This window comes from Callospermophilus lateralis, chromosome 2, assembly GCF_048772815.1.
Source record: "Callospermophilus lateralis isolate mCalLat2 chromosome 2, mCalLat2.hap1, whole genome shotgun sequence".
Lineage (NCBI taxonomy): Eukaryota > Metazoa > Chordata > Mammalia > Rodentia > Sciuridae > Callospermophilus > Callospermophilus lateralis.
The window spans coordinates 37,729,091-37,749,394 of record NC_135306.1 but is presented as its reverse complement, the minus strand read 5'-3'; the positions used below and the strand labels follow the sequence as shown (position 1 = coordinate 37,749,394).

The following is a 20,304-nucleotide window of genomic DNA, read 5'->3' as shown; positions in this document are numbered from 1 at the left end:
ATGGTGATTGTGGGCAATTATTTTGTATTCTTAGCATAACCATCTAAAAGGTCAAAGGGCTTGGTGTAAAGATGAATGTTTTTTCAGGCAAGCAACATGCTAGTGCTCAAACCTCCACACATTATGTCAAGGTACCCAATTTTTTTGGGGGGTGGGTCTTTGTTGTTGACAAATGCCTTGACCCTGAAATGCTAGTCAGCTTTCATTTGCCATGACAAAATATCAGAGATAAAATGTAAAGGAGGAAAGGTTTATTTAGCTCACAGTTTCAGAGGATTCAGTCCAAGGTTGGCTTGGCTCATTGCTTTTGGGCTTGTGATAGAACATCATGATGGGGAGTGCATGGCAGGAGCAAAGCTGCTTACCTCATTGCAGCCAGGAATCAAAGACAGAGAAAAGGGTTGGATCCCAATATGTCCTTCAAGTGCATGCCCCTGATGACCCAATTACCTCCTAGTAGGCCCCCTCCTAAACAATTCTATTAGCTCCCAATAATACCATTAGTTGTGGACCAAGCTTGTAACCCATGAGTATTTGGAAGATACTTAAGATCCAAACCATACATCTGGAGAACAAAGAGTCCTCACTGCTATTTTCAGTCTTCTGTCCATATTGCCACTAGCTTAAAAAAAGAAAACTGGGTGTGGTGGCAGCACACCTGTAATCCCAGAGAAAAGGAAGGCTGAGGCAGGTGGATCCCAAGTTCAAGGCCACCCTCAGCAATTTATCAAGGTCCTAAGCAACTTTTTTTTTTTGGTATCAGGGATTGAACCAAGGGGCACTTAACTGCTGAGCCATATACCCAGTCCTTCCTGTTTTATTTTGAGGTCTCCCTACTTTCTTCAGGGAGTCATTAAATTGCTGAGCCTGCTTTGAACTCAAAATCCTCCTGCCTCAGCCTCCCAAATCACTGGGATTACAGGCTTGTGCCACCATGCCCAGTGGCCCTAGGCAATTTAACAAGACCCTGTTTCAAAATAAAAGGGCTGGGGATGTGGCTTAGTGGTAAAGTAAGTGCCCCTGGGTTAAATATCCAGTGTATCTCTCTCTCTCTCTCTCACACACAAACACACACACACACACACACACACACACACACACACACACACACACAATATCCAGTGTATCTCTCTCTCTCTCTCACACACACACACACACACACACAAAAAAAAAAAAGTTAGAAGTGAAGGAAGTTTAAGACAGTAGTTGATCATTTTCTTCCTGTCCATAACATGCTAATTACAGTGCTCTGAGTATAGTTAACAAGAACAGTAAACAAGTGACTCTGAGCTCAGTTAATGAATATCATTATCCTTTAAAAATTCTGACTTCAGCAATTACACATTAATCAAAGGGAGTGGTTACATGTGAGGCCCTACCCTGGGAGAATTTGAGAGGACAGCTCACACTTGCAAAGCTGAATCATTTTTGAGTTCAACTTATACTTTTATCTCTGTGGTAGTGTTCTTCTCATAATTTTTCCTTGAGACAGGATCTTGATCTTCCACATCCCATTGCACCCAGCTTCTGTATTATTATTGTGTGTGTGTGTGTGTATAAAACTGGGGATTGAACCCAGGGGAGCTCAACCACTAAGCCACATCCCTAGCTTTTTTTATACTTTAGAGACAGGGTTTCTTTTGGTTGCTTAGGGCCTTGCCAAATTGCTGATGCTAGCTTTGAATCTGTCATCCTCTTGCCACAGCCTCCCAAACTGCTGGGATTATAGGCCTGTACCACCATGCCCAGCTCTGCATTATTCTTCTTTGGAAGAGTAGAGGTAAGGGGAAATCCCTGGTACTGAACCCAGGTGCTTAATGGCTGAGACACATCGCCAGTCCTTTATTATATTATTTTGGGTATCAGGGATTGAACTCAGGGGTACTTGGCCACTAAGCCACATCCTCATCCTTATTTGATATTTTTATTTAAAGACAGGGTTCTCACCTAGTTGCTTAGTGCCTTGCTTTTGCTGAGACTGGCTTTGAACCTGTGATCCTTTTGCCTCAGCCTCTGGGGTCCCTGGGGTTACAGATGTGCACCACGGCACCCAGCCCTTTTTATTTTTTAAAACAGGGTCTCATTAATTTATTATGGTCTTGCTAAATTGCTGAGGCTAGCCTCAAACTTGCTCTCCTCCTTCTTCAGCCTTCTGAATCATTGGGACTACAAGTGTGTGCTATCATGCATGGAGAGCATGGAGTCTTTTTGACATGCAGCCTCACTGTGTTGCTTGGACTGGGCTTGAACTTGCGATCTTCCACCTGTCAGTGTCCTGAATAGCTGTGATTATAGGTGTGTCACTGTGTTCCCCATAAAGTGAACCAGCATGAAACAAATAGCTTTGAGTAATCCCTCTTTGTCTACCCTTTCTTCTATTGTTGTCTTCCAGATGTGATCCAACTGAAAGGTATACAAATACTGGTATCACAGGTTGACTCCTATGAGACTGACCCTCAATACTAATTCAAGGGTCTTGACATCCTGACTTGCTATTTCTGGGTACCTGCATTAGGAATTGTCTGATGATAGCTGGGTCCACGAGGCTTGGACTGGGAGTAGTCTTTAGTTTTACTAGGAAGGAGAAACAGATCAATGATCACCTCTTAAGAGTGGCAAGGAGTTATTGCCACCCAATTTATGGATTCTGGGCTATTACTATATAGAAGTGCATGTTCAATTTTTTATTTTCCAAAGAAAACAGAACCAAAGCGTATGCATTACAATATTTTATCATTATTCATGTTACTTAATCCAATAATCTGTTTAACTACGTGAGCTTTTTTTGGAAGGGGGGAAGGTTACCGGGGATTGAACTCAGGGGCACTCAACCACTGAGCCACATCCCCAGTCCTATTTTGAATTTTATTTAGAGACAGGGTCTCACTGAATTGCTTAGAGCTTTGCTTTTACCGAGGCTGACTTTGAACTGAGATCCTCCTGTCTCAGCCTCCCACGTGGCTGGGATTACAGGTGTGTGCCATTGTATCCAGCTTAGACCCAGCTATTCTAGAGGGTGAGGCAGTGGGATCATGTGCCCATGAGTTCAAGATCAGTGTGAGGAACACAGCTAAACCTGCAAACAAAGAATGGTAGGGAACCTAAAACATAAATGAGGCTTGAAGTGTTAGGAATTCACTTCTGTTCCACAGCCCTCTGTAAAAAGACTCAAAGAATGATGGGAGGAGTTATTTGAAATGAAGCATGTGGTATGTGACTTGACAATGAACAAGAAAGTTCTTTCATGGCCTCCATAAAGGGACTGCTGGCAGGAGGGGACACTATAAAGTTCACAAAGCCATTCTGTGATACATGTTTTGCTGGAAAATGGGAGCAGAGCCGAGATTCCATGGAGGCCAGAAACCCTACCAGGTCCACCCCACATACTCTATAGCAATTTTTTGAGTATGTCCCATGTAACATGAGTTCCATAATAACATATCAAAAACCCGAGAGTAGGGCTGGGGATGTGGCTCAAGCGGTAGCGCGCTCGCCTGGCATGCGTGCGGCCCGGGTTTGATCCTCAGTACCACATACAAAGATGTTGTGTCCGCCAAATACTAAAAATTAATATTAAAAAATTCTCTCTCTCTCTTTAAAAAAAAAAAAAAGAAAAGAAAACCTGAGAGTAAAGGTAATTTTTGTTTTTGCATTTCCCCCAAATCATTAGGATTTGGTATTCTATACTCATTTTAGGAAAGGCTAGTTTCAGTCCCTGTCCAACTGTAACTCTTCTCCTCCTCTAGGAAGCCCTCTTTGACTCAAGTCATTTCCCCTTCCTGTAATCTTTGATCATAGAGGTCCCCACGTAAGTCATGTTTTGAATCAGTCTCTATGGCAGGAGTGAAAAGCAGCTGTAGTCAGCTTGTTCTGGAAAGGAACAAGTGCCATGTGGCAGAGGAATAGGCACTTCCTTGCCAGGTTCAGTGACCCAGTCCTGGTGGGCTGTATGGGGAAGGTGGTGTAACTCAGCAGCCTGCTTTTCTCTCAGCTACAGGGTCATATAGGCTCTGAGAAGCTCTTCACTCAGTGTGGTTACCCTATTCTCTCCAAATAAAGAATAGCAAGGATCTGTGAGTTCAACTGCAAAAAAAGTGCCAGGCTCTTCCTAGGGCATTGTGCAGCCTTTCATGGTCAACCTCTGTGAACCAACCAATAAGGCAGACAGGACCTGTCACTAACCCTGATTTAAAAGGAGCTTGTCACCATGCTCAGATCCACAATCACAATAAAAACTAACATCCTCCGCCCCCTCCCCCCATCTTCAGCCAGCAGCTTTTTTATGCACTACACTACTTTCCCTGGACACAGCCACCCTCAAATGGACCTCAGAGCAACCAATCTTGGGTCAGAAACAACCAGATCTTAGTATTTGTATCCCTGCCACTAACTTGAGGCACATCTTCCAACAAATCATAATGCCTTTTCCCTGCATCTTTTGACTATACATACTCACTCAAAACACTCTGCACTGGAATAATATTTATTTTTTCCTTGGCAAAAAGTGCTACATTTTTAAAAACAGAAAATCTCAAACAATCAAACGTATTACCCGTCACAGAAGAGGGTCTGGCAACAGTACAAAACATCCTACTTAAGATTTTTTTTCTTAAATACACAAGTCAGTTTAAAATGATAGAAGTTCTGTGAGAACTAAGAAATCTACAGCCTGTAGTTTAATAGAAAAAAAAATTAAGACAAAAGATTTATAGCATCCAGCATTTTGCTTAATTCCCTGTAATATAGCACCTATTTCTCTAGGTTAGAAGATGAGAATTATAGAACCCGTGGTGTATGCTGCATACCACCAAGACATGGTAGACTTTGTTTCTTTTCATAGCACCCCCACCATTATGAGGAGGTACTCGTTCCAATCTCCCCACTTATACCCAGAGAAGAAGGGGATAAGAAATTGGGGTGCAGGAATAAATGTGACTTTTCCTTTCCCCAGGATGGGATTTTTGACAGAGAAGCATTGTATGTGCCAGAGAAAGAATCTGTGGGTGAGAACAGCGGTTACTTTCGACATGATGCGTAAAAAGCAGGAACAACTGGACATCACAGTCAGTTGCCTGCAAGTTTAAAAACCTTAGACTAAACAGACAGTTCAAGGGAGGAACAGATAAATTACTAATCACATCGATGCTGTTACATGCACAATGATGCTGGCTACAGGCCATCCCATCACCATCCCAGGGCTGAGCCAACTGAGCAAAAAACGTGGCTTTAATCCTAAATTCCACTGCACTGACAAAACAAATATTCCACACATGAAGCACTCATTACACACAGATAAACCTACTGCTGACCCTTACCCTCCTGGACTGAACCTAATTTAGAAAACAGCAGGAAAATCCACTGGGGAGACTGGAAGAACGACAAAGGAGAAGTTTCTTTCAAAGCCAAAGGGACTATGTATGGGAACCTTAGCAGACTTGTGAGCCCCAGCCCTAGGTTCCTAAAATATCAGATGAGGTTTTGTTTGAGAATAAGGAAAGGGAGGTTGGGATGCAGTTCCCTTTACCAAGTCCTATGATGTTTTAGGAAAGTTGCCACTAGCTAAATAGATGGGAGGTTGGGAAGCGGCAGTGACACATGCACCAGTATTCTCACTTGGGGGACATGAAGGTGAAAAGAAAGGTAAGGCTGGATTACTTTGGAGTCCTGGCATAGAAGGACCCAAGCTATTTGAAATCTCAACTCAAAAGATGTTCCCTGTGGTAATTTTCTTTGTGTTTTTACTTCCTACAATCATGTTGTTAGACTTTAAAAAACAAGATACAGACCAGTTCCAAAGCTGGACTCTGTGAATAAAGTTTTTTTTTTTTTTATAAATATTTTAATTAAAAGTAATCCTCACTTCAGGTAATTTCAGCGACACACACTACCTACAGGCACACAAGTTCACATGCATTCACACATACATACGGCTCCCAAACTTTCACAGAAAGTCTGACAGCTACCACATAAACATAAAGGAGCCCTACCTCTGAAAAGTGAAGGGTGAGAATGACTATGTCATTTCAGCCTAAAGAAGCCAGAGAGGGAAAGAGTGTGTGCCACTTTAAGAAAAAATACAAATAGGGATTTGCAACAATGTTTGGTTGAGAAGCTAGAGAAAGAGAAAAAAAGATAGTAAAATTCTGATTACCAAAAAACAAAGAAAATAAAAAACAAAACAAAAACACCCTTTGATTTCTATACAGAGCTTCTTCCTATTAAGTGCCTAAACCATGGGCAAACTGGTATTCCCATGAAAATAGGAGAGCTTCACACAATTGGGGGAGGAAAAAAATCAAAAGAAGAAACAAGGAAACTGAAAGTGGAAGTTAGTGTAAATCTGCATTTTGGGAGAGAGTTGTCATTAACTCCAGAGCCCAGCATAGTTCCCATGGAGCCCTGAAGGGAGGGGACCTCCTGCCACAAAGAGTTTCGTTCCGGACGAGTCGTAGCAGTGGGTGTAAACAGCATTAGGGAAGAAATCAATGTCCGAAAAGTAATTCCTCCAGGTTTCATCATGATTCTACAGGAAAACAAAGAGACTGTTAGCACATTTAAGTCAGAAGGCAGAAAAGGGAGGAGGACAGGAATGCTTTCTGGTCTCTGTAAGAGGAAGGTGGTCCTATACCTTAGCCTTATGTCAGGAAACATGTTTTCATAGCAATTGGACCCATATTTCCAACTAAACATTAGAGAAGAATTGAGTAGGATGAAGAATTGATATACAAAGCTCAGGTCTTTTCAAGAGGACAGTTGAAACCAAATTACATAATTCACTGGTAGTTGCAGCAGAAGGTTCCTTATTCTTCCTGCTCTCTTCTCATTTGTGGGAGAATCCCCAGTCAACCAGTGTATTTTACTCGGCCTCTGTTTTCCCAGAGGCAATATACAGAACAAAAGCAAACCCAGGAGAAAGTACTTCTCTTCATGCCAAGGATTGCCTCTTACTAGGTAAAAAAGTTTGAGCAGGTCTTGTGTCAGCAGGGGTTGGGGTGAGGGAAGATAATCTTTCTGTCACTGTCCAACAACCATTTCATGTGGGGGCTTACTTACCAGCCAGCCTTTGCCAGTAGTTAGTTTCAGATTTTCCCCTGCTAGCCTGGGTTTGGACCCGTAACAAGCTGAAAGCCTCTCTTCCAGAAATCTCTGAGCTCGGATGTCATAGAACAGCAGGGAGCCCTGCCCTGTGCCCACAGTGATTATGTGTTCATAGAAGCTCACTGACCGGATCCCTGAAAGAGAAAAGTAAATGGCAATGAGAAGAGAGAGTACATGCTTAGCAGTCTGCTAGGCTGAATTTCTTCAATATTGAGTTTTCGCTGCATCCCGTAATATTAGAAAATACTACTCTAAGGCAAACATAGCTCATATTCACTAACAGGAACCCTCTGATCATCCTCTCATAAAGCCAGATTTCTGATGATGCTTAAGATGATTCTGGCCAAAGAACATGTGTTTGGGATCTTCTTTGCCCCCCTGAGTCACTCTGGAGTCATCTTTCAAAAAGCTCTTTTCCACTATGATACCAACCTATACCGCAACTTAAGATAATGTGAATATTTACAAATCATTACATCAAAAAGAATTTTCGGGCTGGGGATGTGGCTGAAGCGGTAGCATGTTCGCCTGGCATGTGTAGGGCGCTGGGTTCTATCCTCAACACCACATAAAAATAAAAAATAAAGATATTGTGTCCATCTAAAAAAACCTATAAAACATAAATATTTAAAAAAAAAAATAAGAATTTTCTTGTACTTGACCTAAAACCATTAACATGGCACTGCAAGACAACCTTATCTGGTACTAAGTGTGTTATGAGGGGTGGCAATGAGTTCAGCACCACAAAGAGTACCGCCTTTCACTCACAGTGTGCATTTCAGACATGTTACCTACTCCCTCTGGGTATTAGGGAAAATATATCTACTGTATCTGTGGATCAAATATCAAATAAGTTCATGGGATATGAAGATATTTCTTGGGCCGGGTGCGGTGGTGGCACGTGCCTATAACCCGTACAGCGCGGGAGGCAATGGCAGGAGGATCTTGAGTTCAAGGCCGGCCTCAGAAATTTAGCGAGTAGCTAAGCAACTCAGTGAGACCCTGTTTCTAATAAAATATAAAATAGGGCTGGGGATATGGCTCAGTGGTCAAGTGCCCTTGAGTTCAATCTCTGGTGTATACATACACACGCACACACAAAGATATCTCTTGGCAGGGTAGATTGTAGCTCAGTGGTAGAATACTTGCCTAGCATGTGTGAGGCACTGAGTTCAATTCTCAGCCCCACATAAAAAAATAAAGATATTGTGTCCATCCATAGCTAAAAATACTAGAAAGAAAAATATCTTTTGGTATATATGAAGAACTCAATATTTGTGGAATCAGTATTCCCTTAATCTCTTAAAAATTTTCACTGCAGTTGGTCATGGTGGCGCATGTCTGTAATCCCAGTGGCTCGGGAGTCAGAGGCAGGAGGATAACAAATTCGAAGCCAGCCTCAGCAATGGTGAGGTACTAAGTATCTCAGTGAGACCCTGTCTCTAAATAAATAAAATACAAAAAAGGGCTGGGGAGTGGCTCAGTGGTCGAGTGCCCCCAAGTTCAGTCCCTGGTACCAAAAAAATAAATAAATCACCTCATACATTATTTCAGCTAAGCCTATTTACTCCTTCCCTCCTACTCCCATTATTATTGTTTTCTGACTTCTACTAATGAACATCTTACCTATATTAAAAACAAACTGCAAACAAAAGCAACTTTGGAAAAATTTAGAGGAATAAATGCTACTTGAAGGAAACAAGTTAAAACTGTAATCCATACTGTGCCTTTTAGGTTTTCAGAATTAAGTAGCCAATGTTTTTTTCTTTTTAAATTTTTTTTTTTAGTTGTCAATGGACCTTTATTTTATTTATTTAAATGCAGTGCTGAGAATCTTTGGCCCAATTAACCACTTTTTTTTTTTTTGCAAAAGAAAGGGGACAAAGTGAGAAGAAAATACTACATTACTTTGTTTCTGATCCCTGGCTCTTCCCACATCAAGCTGTGTGATGCTGGGCATTGCTTTTTAAAAATTTTTTATAGACCCAGGGTCTAGCACATGCAAGGCAAATGCTCTGACACTGAGCGATACCCCAGTCCCCTCCCACCTTCTTTGGTGTGTCTATGGTACTAGGGATTGAACTCAGAGGTGCCTAAGCACTCTGTACATCCCCATCCCTTTTTTAGACAGGGTCTCACTAAATTGCTAAGGCTCACCTCAAACTTGTGATTCTCATGCCTCAGTCTCCCGAGTCTCTGGGATTTCAGAGACCACATCTGTTTCATTTTTTATTTTTGTACCAAGGATTGAATCCAGGGGTAGTGCTTAACCACTGAGCCACATCCCCAACTCTTTTTTGTATTTTACTTAGAGACAGGGTCTTGCCGAGTTGCTTAGGGCCTTGCTAATTTGCTGAGATGGCTTTGAACTCACAATTCTCCTACCTCAGCACCCGGCAGTATAGGCATGTGCCACCATGTCAGGCACCACACCTGGTTTGGGCAAGTTATTTAGCCACTCTGATCTCAGACTTATCTAAACAATGCTATTAACACTTAAAACTTTTAACACTCTTCTTTTATCTGCTTTCCATGAGGTACTTGGTAGAATGAAATATGCCAGAAAAGATATTCTGAAACAATGTATAGTATAAACCTAAGTCTTTTCCTCCAATACAGAACACAGGTGCTCTTAGAATATGCTAAAAAATATTGGAGGCTATATACTCTAACGTCATGTACATCTAAAAAGAACAAAGATTGGAGTCTGAAGATAAACTCAACTACTGGTTAGAATTCAAAAATTTTCTTTAGTTTCATTAAGGTGGAATTGTCACATAACATACAATAATATGTACAAATGCATATATTTGAAGTATACAATTTGAGAGTCTAATAATATTGTATATCCATAACACTATCATCACATTCAAAACAATGGACATATTTATTTATGCCCTTTGAAAACTTCTCCTTACCCCACCATGCCATTCCTTATTTTAAACTGGTGGTGCATGCCCATAGTCCTAGTGGCTCAGGAAACTAAGGTAGGAGAATCACAAGTTTAAAGCAGAGCTCAGCTACTTAGTGAAGCCTTGTCTCTAAATAAAAAAATAAAATGGGGGGCTGGGGATGTGGCTCAAGCGGTAGCGCACTTGTCTGGCATGTGTGCGGCCCGGGTTTGATCCTCAGCACCACATACAATGATGTTGTGTCCGCCGAAGAAAACTAAATAAAAAATAAATATTAAAATTCTCTCTCTAAAAAAAAATTAAAAAATAAAATGGGCAGGGGATGTGGCTCAATGGTTAAGCACCCCAGGGTTCAAGACTCGGCACAACAAACCAACCAACCAACCTGAAAATGGCCAGGTGTGTGAAGCACACCAGTAATCCCAGAGACTAAAAAGGCTGAGACAGGAGGAATTCAAGTTTTGAGACCAGCCTTAGCAACTTAGCAGAGACCTTAATTAAAAATAAAAAAGGGATGGAGATGTAGCTTACTGGTTGAGTGCATCTTGTGGGCTGGTTTAGAATGTGGGGACTGGACCGGCAAAACTGCTAAAATCCTGACTGGTGGTTTCTATCAAAGGGTTTAGTGGCCTCACATTTGTCTGTGGTGTTTGAAACTACTGTGATATGCAGGCATTTAAGTTCCTCTTTTTTTTTTCACCAATACTTCCATGTTTTGAGCCCAAAGGGCACACCAGGTCTTACCACTGCCTCGCTCCCTGGAGCAGACAGACTTGACGTTATATGATGGTTGTCGTGGATCCAAAAAGGAGACATGAGCTTGAGAGCCCACTGCATACACTGACCACTCACTACCATAGGCCAGACACACATTCTCACGGCAATATGGCAGTTTGGTAGAGAGGAGCTGAAAAGACAGAGGAGAGGTGCCACCACAGCACCATCAGAGAGCATAAGGTGTTGTTCTTCCATTCCCACCTAAGTGGGCTTCCCTCATACGCTAGCCACATAGTCAGAGATTAAGGCAAACCCTGATTAAGGAAATAATACTTTGGTTTGGTAAAACATTTAACCTGGAATTAAAATATCAGAAGTGGCAGGAAAGGCCAGGATGCATAGGTTGTTTCCAGAAATAATACCACAGCACTAAAATAAAGGTACCACCTTGTTCCGTCTCCAGAAAGAGCTACCACCCTTCCCACTGCTCTTTGAGAAAGGGGCTGACTTCTGACTCTTCAATTGAATGGGAATTGTACTCCACAGAAAGCACACCCTTAGGACTGGCTTAATCCCAGATAACCCAAATTGGCTTTAACCCTGGATCCTTATACTAGCAATTCTCAATGGGTGCCTACTGCATGTTAGACACCATGCAGAACAGAGGAGATCAAAGGAATCAATAATTCCCAGAGTTCTGCTTCCTCTTGAGAAAGAGCCTATTATAGAAATAATAAGCAGCAAACGCCTCTGGAACTTGACAAGGGCAAATAATCTACATGTTGGTTTAAAGTAATGATCAAGTTGCTTGCAAATACTGCAAATTAAGTCCATTTTCGCTTTATCTTACATGATTACTTCAGAGATGATTTATCTTAATTTAATCTTCAATTGCCAATGGTTCCTAACATTTAGATTTTTTTGCCTTTATTATATGCCAAGTAGTCTATAAACAACTGTTAATTGCATTGTGAACTGGAGAACTGGTGGTAAAAGAGCCTCTCAGGAAACCCCTGTAATCTCAAAAGAATCACCCCACACCTCCATCTTTTTTTTTTTCCTTCAATAGGCATGCCAGATGCTGACATGCATGTACTACGCAATAACATGCCCAGCGCATCAGAGAAAGAGTGCTTTAGACAAGAATGAAAAGGCTCAGGGAGAATTATAATTATTATTTATTATTTTGTGTGCTGGGGGTCAAACCTAGGGCCTTGGGCATATTAGGCAAGTACTCTACCACTGAGCTATATCCTCAGGTCCAAGAACTCGAGTATTTTAATCATAAGGTGAATTATTAGGTAAAACTAAGTTATGTTCATCACACCTTAGACAATGTATTTTCAGCTTTCCAGAGATGAAAGTAGCCATCCAGGGATACTGCTCCCAATTCCTACAACAGCAATGAAAAACAGATTACGGTACAATCTGTAGCAACAAAAGTATGATAGGCATGCAGGGAAAGACCCCCAAAGTCAGGGTCCTCTTGTTCTCTACCTTGATGATGCCAACAAGTGCCAATAATTAATTATCAGCCCATCACTTCACCCTATGAACTGCAACTAGACAACATGATAAACTGCAAGAAGCAAGTCCAGGTCCTGGCAATAACATAGGCACCTATAGTTCAAAGAGTCCTTCCTAATAAACATATGCCTAAAACATGATTGAAGATTTGGGCCAAAACTTTACAAATTTAAGAATGTTTTGCTAAAAGCAATTGGTACTGTTAATTAGCAGTTATTTTTTTGTTTTCCCCTGGATTGGTAAACCTTTCTGTCTGAATAGCAAAAGGTACTACTGGAAAAAATACACATAAAAAGTAGAGATTTTTAAAAACATTTTTATTTTTGCTTTAAAAATTAATGTATATTTCACCTTTTGGCTTTGGAGGACTTCAAGTTACCACGAACTTAAAAAAAAAAAAAAAATTGGATTTACTCCAACTTGAACACTAATATTTCTTTTGTCCACAAATCTCAGGAATGTCTTAGGCAGAAAACTGGTTTTACCCTGTTAATCCAAAAGAGTATGCTTTAGGATTTATTAAATAATAATATTCTTTTTTGAGGGGTGGGAACTGCGGACTAAATGCAGGGGCGCTTGGCCCCTGAGCCACTTCCCCAGCCCTATTTTGTATTTTATTTAGAGACAGGGTCTCACTCAGTTGCTTAGTGCCTCACCATTGCTGAGGCTGGCTTTGAACTCACAATCCTCCTGCCTCAGCCTCCCAAGCCGTTGGGATTACAGGCATGCCCGGCTATTAAATATGATTATTCTTGAAATCCTAACTTATCTATAGAATGAGTGGCCTCAAAGAGTTTGCCGAAGTGCACATGTGTTTTAAAAGTAAAATTAAAGGCCAGGTTCAGATTTTGTAGAAGTCTTTCTCCTTTTCTGGTTCTGGGTCTATATTCTTATGTGCATATGTGTTGTTTATTTTTATTAATTTTTTTAATGGTACTGGGGATTGAACCCATGTATATTTTACCACTAAACTATATCTCCAGCCTTTTCTAAAATTTTTGAGACAGGTTCTTGCTAAGTTGCCAGGCTTGTCTCAAACTTGTAATCTTCCTGCCTCAACCCTTCAGTAGCTGGAATTTCAAGCACATGCCACCACATATGGCTTTTGCGTGTACATTCTCACACTCTCCTTAAAACCTCAGTGCCAGGGGATCTGACACAATGACTAGGTAAGACCTGGTGGCAGCATGAAGGGAAATAAAGAAGTAAAAAATGAGAAGGAATTAAGTAATGGAGAAAAAAATTTATTGCTTTTAGAGGCGAGAATGAAAACCACAGCCAAAATAGAGTACCTATAAAAGGATGTGCAAATGAGGGACAGTCAAATCAGAGTGGCCCTAGGGAAAAACTTTGAGGCTCACCCACATGTATGGGCCACCCAGAAAAATAACATAGAGGTCAATCCAAGAGCAGATTTTCACAATCTCAGCTAAAATTTCTCACTAGCATCCCTCAGCATTTAAGAGGTGCTCTGTAGGTTCAGAACCAAGTTACAAAGCAAGCAGTGACATGGGGAGAGGAAAGTGGAATGCACTTTTAAGACGTGAGTCAAAAAGGAAGTGTCTGGTGATTTCATACCTTGTTCTTGTTGTTGAAGGCCAAAGCCCGGACCTTGCAGTTGTCAGGGTTTGTGTCTTCCTTGGGGATGTCCTTTAAGGCTTTGTGAGTGATGTGAGCATACACGGGGACCCTTGACATATTGTGCCTTGCATCACTTTTGGTCAACACATCATCTGTCACCTCCCAGAGTCCCATAGAACCATCTCGTGAGCCTGTATAAAAGAGACCACAGATGTCAGATATATTCAACTCTCCATGTGACAGACAATTCCACAGAAGCCAAGATGGGCTTTCTGAAATTCACAGCATCATCCTCATATTATAACTGATCTAGAGTGCCAGGTGGCCCATTTCAACAGCAAAACTGTAGACATTTCTTGCCTTTTGTTTCTTTTCTTTTTTTTTTTTTCTTCAGTGTTAGGGATTGAATCCAATGGTGTTATACATGCTAGGCAAGTACTCTACCACTGAGCTACTTTCACAGCCAGCAGTACACATTTTAATAAGCTATATTAAGAGGACAATCAATTAAGGCCTAGGAAGTAAAATATGACCTTTCAGCTTAACATGATTAGTGGAGTCAGATTGACTGAACCCAGAAGCACTCACCACTGAGCTACATAACCAGTTCTTTTTATTTTTAATTTTGAGACAGCATCTCACTAAGTTGCTTAGGACCTTGCTAAGCTTCTGAGGCTGGCCTTAAACTTATGATCCTCCTGCCTCAGCCTCCTGAGTTGCTAAGTGGGGATTTTTAAACACAGAATTTTAAACAATTTGATAAAACCCAGTAATTTTCCAGGCTAAATACTTAGGAAACTGGAACATATCTGCAGCCAACTTCTAGTGGCCACTAGGATTTGGAAATCTCCACTCTAGATCAGCAATGATTAACTTTAAATCTTGGATTCCTTTGAGAGATTAGGAATGGGGCTGGGGATGTGGCTCAAGCGGTAGCGCGCTCGCCTGGCATGCGTGTGGCTCGAGTTTGATCCTCAGCACCACATACAAAGAAAGACGTTGTGTCCGCCGAAAACTAAAAAATATTAAAATTCTCTCTCTCTCTTTAAATAAATAAATAAATAAATAGAGAGAGATTTGGAAAGTTACAGATCTCTTTCTTTAGATCCAATTTCAGGGAGGTCCATGGTCCTGTCCCACAAGGGAGCACTGTCCCCTTACTAAGAATATCTTTTCTATGGCTGGAGATGTAGATTAGTGATAGAAAACTTGCCTAGCACATGTGAGCTCTAGGTTCAATCCCTAGTACCATGGGGGAAAAAAAAAGAGTCTGTTTTAGTTGGGTGTGATGATGTACACCTGTAATCCTGTAAGTCTGAGGCAAGAAGATTACAGTTTAAGGCCTTCCTGAGCAACATAGCCAAATCCTGTCTCAAAAATAAAATTTAATAAAAAAAGATTAAGGATTAGCAACGTGCAAGCCCCAGGGTTCAATCCTCAGTACCACACAGTACCACACAGTTCCACACACACAAACAAAAAGAAACTGCCTAGCATGTGCAAGGACCAGGGTTCAATCCCAGCAACATAAAAAAAGAAGGAAAAAACAATAAAAATATTGAAAAACTTTTATAATGACCATTTCTATACCATATTCTATCCTTAACATCCTTTCTATTGGGGATTGTACCCAAGGTCCTCTACCACTGAGTTACATCTTCAGCTCTTTTTACTTGGAGAAAGGGCCTGCCAGTTGCAAAGGCTGACCCTGAACTTACTATTTTCCTGCCTCAGTCTCCCAAATTGCTGGGCTTGCAGGAGTGAGTGTGCCACTGTACCTGGCTGGAGCTAATGTTTTAAACTCCTCTATAATGTTCAGGAAATGTAGATGTGGGAGCTCTCAACTTAAGAACATAAGACAATGAGAGAGTACCTGAAAGAAGAGACAGAAGGTTCCTCAAACAAATTTAAGTCCTCAATAACCAAATTTAGTGCAAGCACCTAGCAAAAACATGGTTTCTCATAAAGGAGACATGACTCAGTTTCTGCCTTAAAGGAGCTCTCTCATTCCTTGACAAGGAATCTAAAATCAACCCCTTTCTGGGTAACTCTGACCTTTGATTATATTTATTAGATTTACATTCCCTTCTAGATGCTTTCTATTGCCTTACTAAGAACCCAAAGAAGGAATATTTGTGTTCCCTTTAGCTTTGTAAATAGCCAGTTCTAAGCATAGGCTTTAAAATAAGACAGACCTGGCCAGGTGTGGTGATGCATGCCTCTAATCCCAAAAGCCTGAGTGGCTGAGGCAGAAGTTCAAAGCCTGTCTCAGCAACTTAGCAAGGCCATAAGCACTCAGTGAGACCCTAACTCTAAACAAAAAAGGGCCACAGATGTGGCTCTGTGGTTAAGCATCCCTGGGTTCAATCCCTGGCACCAAAATAAATAAATAAATAAATAAATAAAAAAAAACAGACTTAAACCTGGGTGCAGTGGTGCACACTTATAACACCAGCTACTCAGAAGACTTGGGCAGGACAGTTTCAAGGCTCAGTAACTTAGCAAAATAAGAAATTAAAACTAAACAAGATGGGGACCTGGGGATGTAGCTCTGTGGTAGAGTGCCCCTGGGTTCAATTCCCAGACTGCAAACAATAACAACAACAAACCATAGACTTGAATTCAAATCATGCTCCACCCTTAGTATTTGTGTGGCCAATGATGTATCAGAAAGGATTTGTGATTCTCTAGGTTAATTTCATAGGCTCATTTCTCTCTTTTTTCGTTGCAGTACTAGAGATTGAATCCAGGTGCACTCTACCCTTGGGCTATATTCCCAGGCCCTTTTTATTTTGAGACATGGTTTCACTAACTAAGCTGCCCAGGCTGGCTTCCCACTTGGGATCCCCATGCCTCTGCTTCCTGAGTGGCTGGGATCAAAGAGGATTGCCACCAGACTGTGCATTTGTTTTTTTTTGTTGTTGTTGTTTTGGTAAATCTGGTTTTGTTCCAACCACTGAAAAAGAAATTGCCCAAAACCATAAACCTGTACAGAAAATAAAGGTGTCGGGGGGTGTTGGGGATGTAGCTCTGTGGTAGAGTACTTGCCTAGCATATGCAAGGCCTTGGGTTCAATCCCAAAACAGCAATGAAAAAAGTAATAATAATAATAGCCTATTGTACTCTGGAGACCACATCAACATTTCCAAAATACTTGCATAAACTTTATCTCAATAAGGCCCCATAAAAATATTATGGCTAAGATGTTACCCTACAGAGGCTGGGGTTGTGGCTCAGCGGTACAGCATCAGCCTAGCACGTGCAAGGTGCTGGGTTCGATCCTCGGCAACATATAAAAAGCCATTATTGGAAACATGATGTCCTAGAGGCTAACCTCAGCAACTTAGTGAGGCCCCATCTCAGAGCACTTGATAATGGTGTTTTTTACCAGGTTATTCATATTTCATAACTAACACTTTTCAACCCCTAGCCCTCTCTGGCCACATCAAAAGCTCCTTAAAAAAGGGTAAATTTACCAGACACTGCCATAGTATCACTGATCCATGCAATGGAAAAGATCCAGTCTTTGTGTCCATCCTTGGAAAGGAGAGAGTGATAGGTACAGGGAGAAAAACAAAGAAATTAGTGTATAAAGTATTATAATAAACTCTCCTGAAAAGCATACAGATCTGACTACAAATAGTTCTTGTGGTTTCTAATGAACTCAACCCAGTGGGCATGATCCCACCATCTTTCTTGAATATCAAAGCTGGGATAAAACTGGCACTACTGTTGGTAGAAACACATCCAAATGATGCACAACTCTAGCCTTCTACCTGGATATATTATCTGGGACTCCTCTTCTGTCTGAATGTACATGGCTTACACTTTATTTTCTTTAAGTCTCCCTGCTCAAATGTCATCTTCTCAATGAGGCTTTCTCTATCCTCTTAAACAGCATTTTCTCCCTCACTCAATCCCTTTAGCCTGCTATTATTCTTTTCCATGGTACACATCACACTGTGACATATTACTGGTAAACACTTATTGGCTTATATGACTTACATACTAGTTAATATGTCACCCTTCACCAGAATGCAGGCTTTAAGAGGGCAAGGGCTTTATCTGTTTCATCCATTCTACTGTGTCCTCCAGGGTCTAAAACAATGCCTGGCCAATAAAAGACTTATTAATAGTTGATGAATGAATGATTTAATATTCTTCTCTCTGACTCTGGGCAATGGGAAAATATGTGGGCACTGTGGATTGAAAGAGAAATCCACTGCTATTTGGTCCCCGAGTGTATTTCTTATTCATTTATCAAGTATACATCCTCTGTCAACATACTGATACACCCTATGGGAGTCCAGTCCCTAATCCACTATTATCACCCCACACTCATCCCCATTTCCCTAGAATAAGCAGAAGTCTAGAAGACAAAGGTCCATGTAATCTACCAGGCCAATTAAAAGAAAAAGTTATCTCACTACACCTATTATGAAAACTTACATCTCCCACACACACAGGATCTAGTGTAGGCAGTCGATAGATGGCAAGACTGTTGGGGTTGTCTCCTCCAGTGGCTAACAGTGTTCTAGAGGGATTCAGCTCAATCGCATGGATACCACAGCCCTGCTGGGTCACACCTCCAGGCTCTCGGTCTTTCAAAATAGGGATCTTGGTGATTTGGCTTGTCTGGACATCAACTACAAATAGCTATAAAACAAAAGCAATACATAAGCTGAACATATTTAATGTGGTTAATGCTGGGTATAAACATCCATTTGTTCGGTTATGCATCAAACATTTTTTGTTGTTGTTATTACAAGGATTGAACTTAGGGCCTCACACAGGCTAGCTAAGTGTTCTAACACTGAGCTATACCACCGTCCTCCAAACATTCAATTAAAGTTTACTACAAACTACATCCTGGGAATTATTTTTGTAGTACTACTGGGAAGGGACTGAGTCACACCCCTAGCCCTTGTTTATTTTTTGGTAAGGGAAGGGTATTGAGGATGGACTCCAGGGGTGCTTTAGCACTGAGATACATCTCTAGCCACCCCGCCCCCCGCCTTTTTTAAAACTTGAGACTGAGTCTCACTAAGTTTCTTAAGGTGGGCACTGCAGATTGAAAGAGCTGAGGCTGGACTTGAACTTGTGTTCTCCTTCTGCCTCGGTCTCCTGAGTTGCTGGGAATACAGGCACGAGTCACTATGCCTAGTTGATTCCGGAAATTATTAAAGGTATGGACAGACAAATAAAAAATGAAAACAAGCTGGGCGTGGAAGCACATGCCTGTAATCTCAGCAGCTCAGGAGGCTGAGGCAGCAGGATCATGAGTTCAAAGCTAGCCTCAGCAAAAAGCAAGATGCTAAACAACTCAGTGAGACCCGATCTCTAAATAAAATACAAAATAGGGCTAGGGAAGTGGCTCAGTGATCAAGTGCCCGAGTTCAAATCCCTGGTACCAAAAAAAGGAAAAACATAATGTTAGAGATAAGTAAAACACTACTGGAACACAGATATTAGGAATTAGTAAATTTTGTCCAGAATATGTGCAATGTTTCCAACAGTCCTTGCATCAGGTTATGGACATAAAAAGTCAGACCAATGTAAAGTTTTCTGGCCAGCTGTGATGGCGCACACCTGTAATCCCAGCAGCTCCGGAAGCTGAGACAGGAGGATCACAAGTCCAAACCAGCCTTAGCAACGTATCGAGGCCCTAAAGCAACTTACCAAGACCATGTCTCAAAATAAAAAATAAAAAGGGCTTGGGATGTGGCTCGGGGGTTAAATACTCCTGGGTTCAATCTCTGGCACCAAAAAAAGTTTTCTATCAGCATAAACATATTTTATATCTAATCCTCACATGCACAGAAACTTGTAAACAAAACATAATTCCCAGAGCATCTCACAGCCACTATTAAACCTATCAATTACTTTTACTTGGCTTCTGGTAACTCCAGATATATCTACTACACACACTATTCTGTTCTCTACCTTCTTGACTTTGCCCATGGTGTTGCCTCTGCCTAAAAAGCTCTCCTGTACCTTTCTTTCTTTTTTTCTTTTTAAGAGAGAGAGAGAGAGAGAGAGAGAATTTTAATATTTATTTATTTTTATTTTTTTTAGTTTTGGCAGACACAACATCTTTATTTGTATGTGGTGTTGAGGATCGAACCCAGGCCGCACACATGCCAGGCGAGCGCGCTACCGCGTGAGCCACATCCCCAGCCCCTTTCCTCTACCTTTCTTTTTTTTTTTGAAGTTTTTTTTTTTCTTTTTTCTTTTTTTTATTTTTTAGTTCTTGGCAGACACAACATCTTTGTTTTGTATGTGGTGCTGAGGATCGAACCTGGGCCGCATGCATGCCAGGCGAGCGCGCTACCGCTTGAGCCATATCCCCAGCCCTCTCCTCTACCTTTCTACCAACCTAAATCCTTTTTACATTTCAAGATTCAATTCAGAGAATGTTTTACCGAAAACAACAGTCTTAGAAGAAGAAACCAATCGAGTCTATTATTAA

General features: G+C 41.1%; 1 protein-coding gene across 1 annotated transcript in view; it reads right to left on the bottom strand.

Annotated features, from left to right (window-relative positions):
• Positions 1–4,469: 4,469 nt before the first annotated feature.
• Positions 4,470–20,304, bottom strand: part of Dcaf12 (DDB1 and CUL4 associated factor 12) — a 34,421-nt gene continuing 18,586 nt past the window's right edge. The window contains exons 3-9 of the mRNA XM_076845900.2: positions 18,285–18,491; positions 17,312–17,372; positions 13,833–14,026; positions 12,055–12,120; positions 10,755–10,917; positions 7,054–7,232; positions 4,470–6,523 (exon numbers count right to left, since the gene is read on the bottom strand). Of these exons, the coding sequence (XP_076702015.1) occupies positions 6,365–6,523; positions 7,054–7,232; positions 10,755–10,917; positions 12,055–12,120; positions 13,833–14,026; positions 17,312–17,372; positions 18,285–18,491 (1,029 nt within the window). The 3' untranslated portion in view covers positions 4,470–6,364. The remainder of the gene's footprint in view (positions 6,524–7,053; positions 7,233–10,754; positions 10,918–12,054; positions 12,121–13,832; positions 14,027–17,311; positions 17,373–18,284; positions 18,492–20,304) is intronic.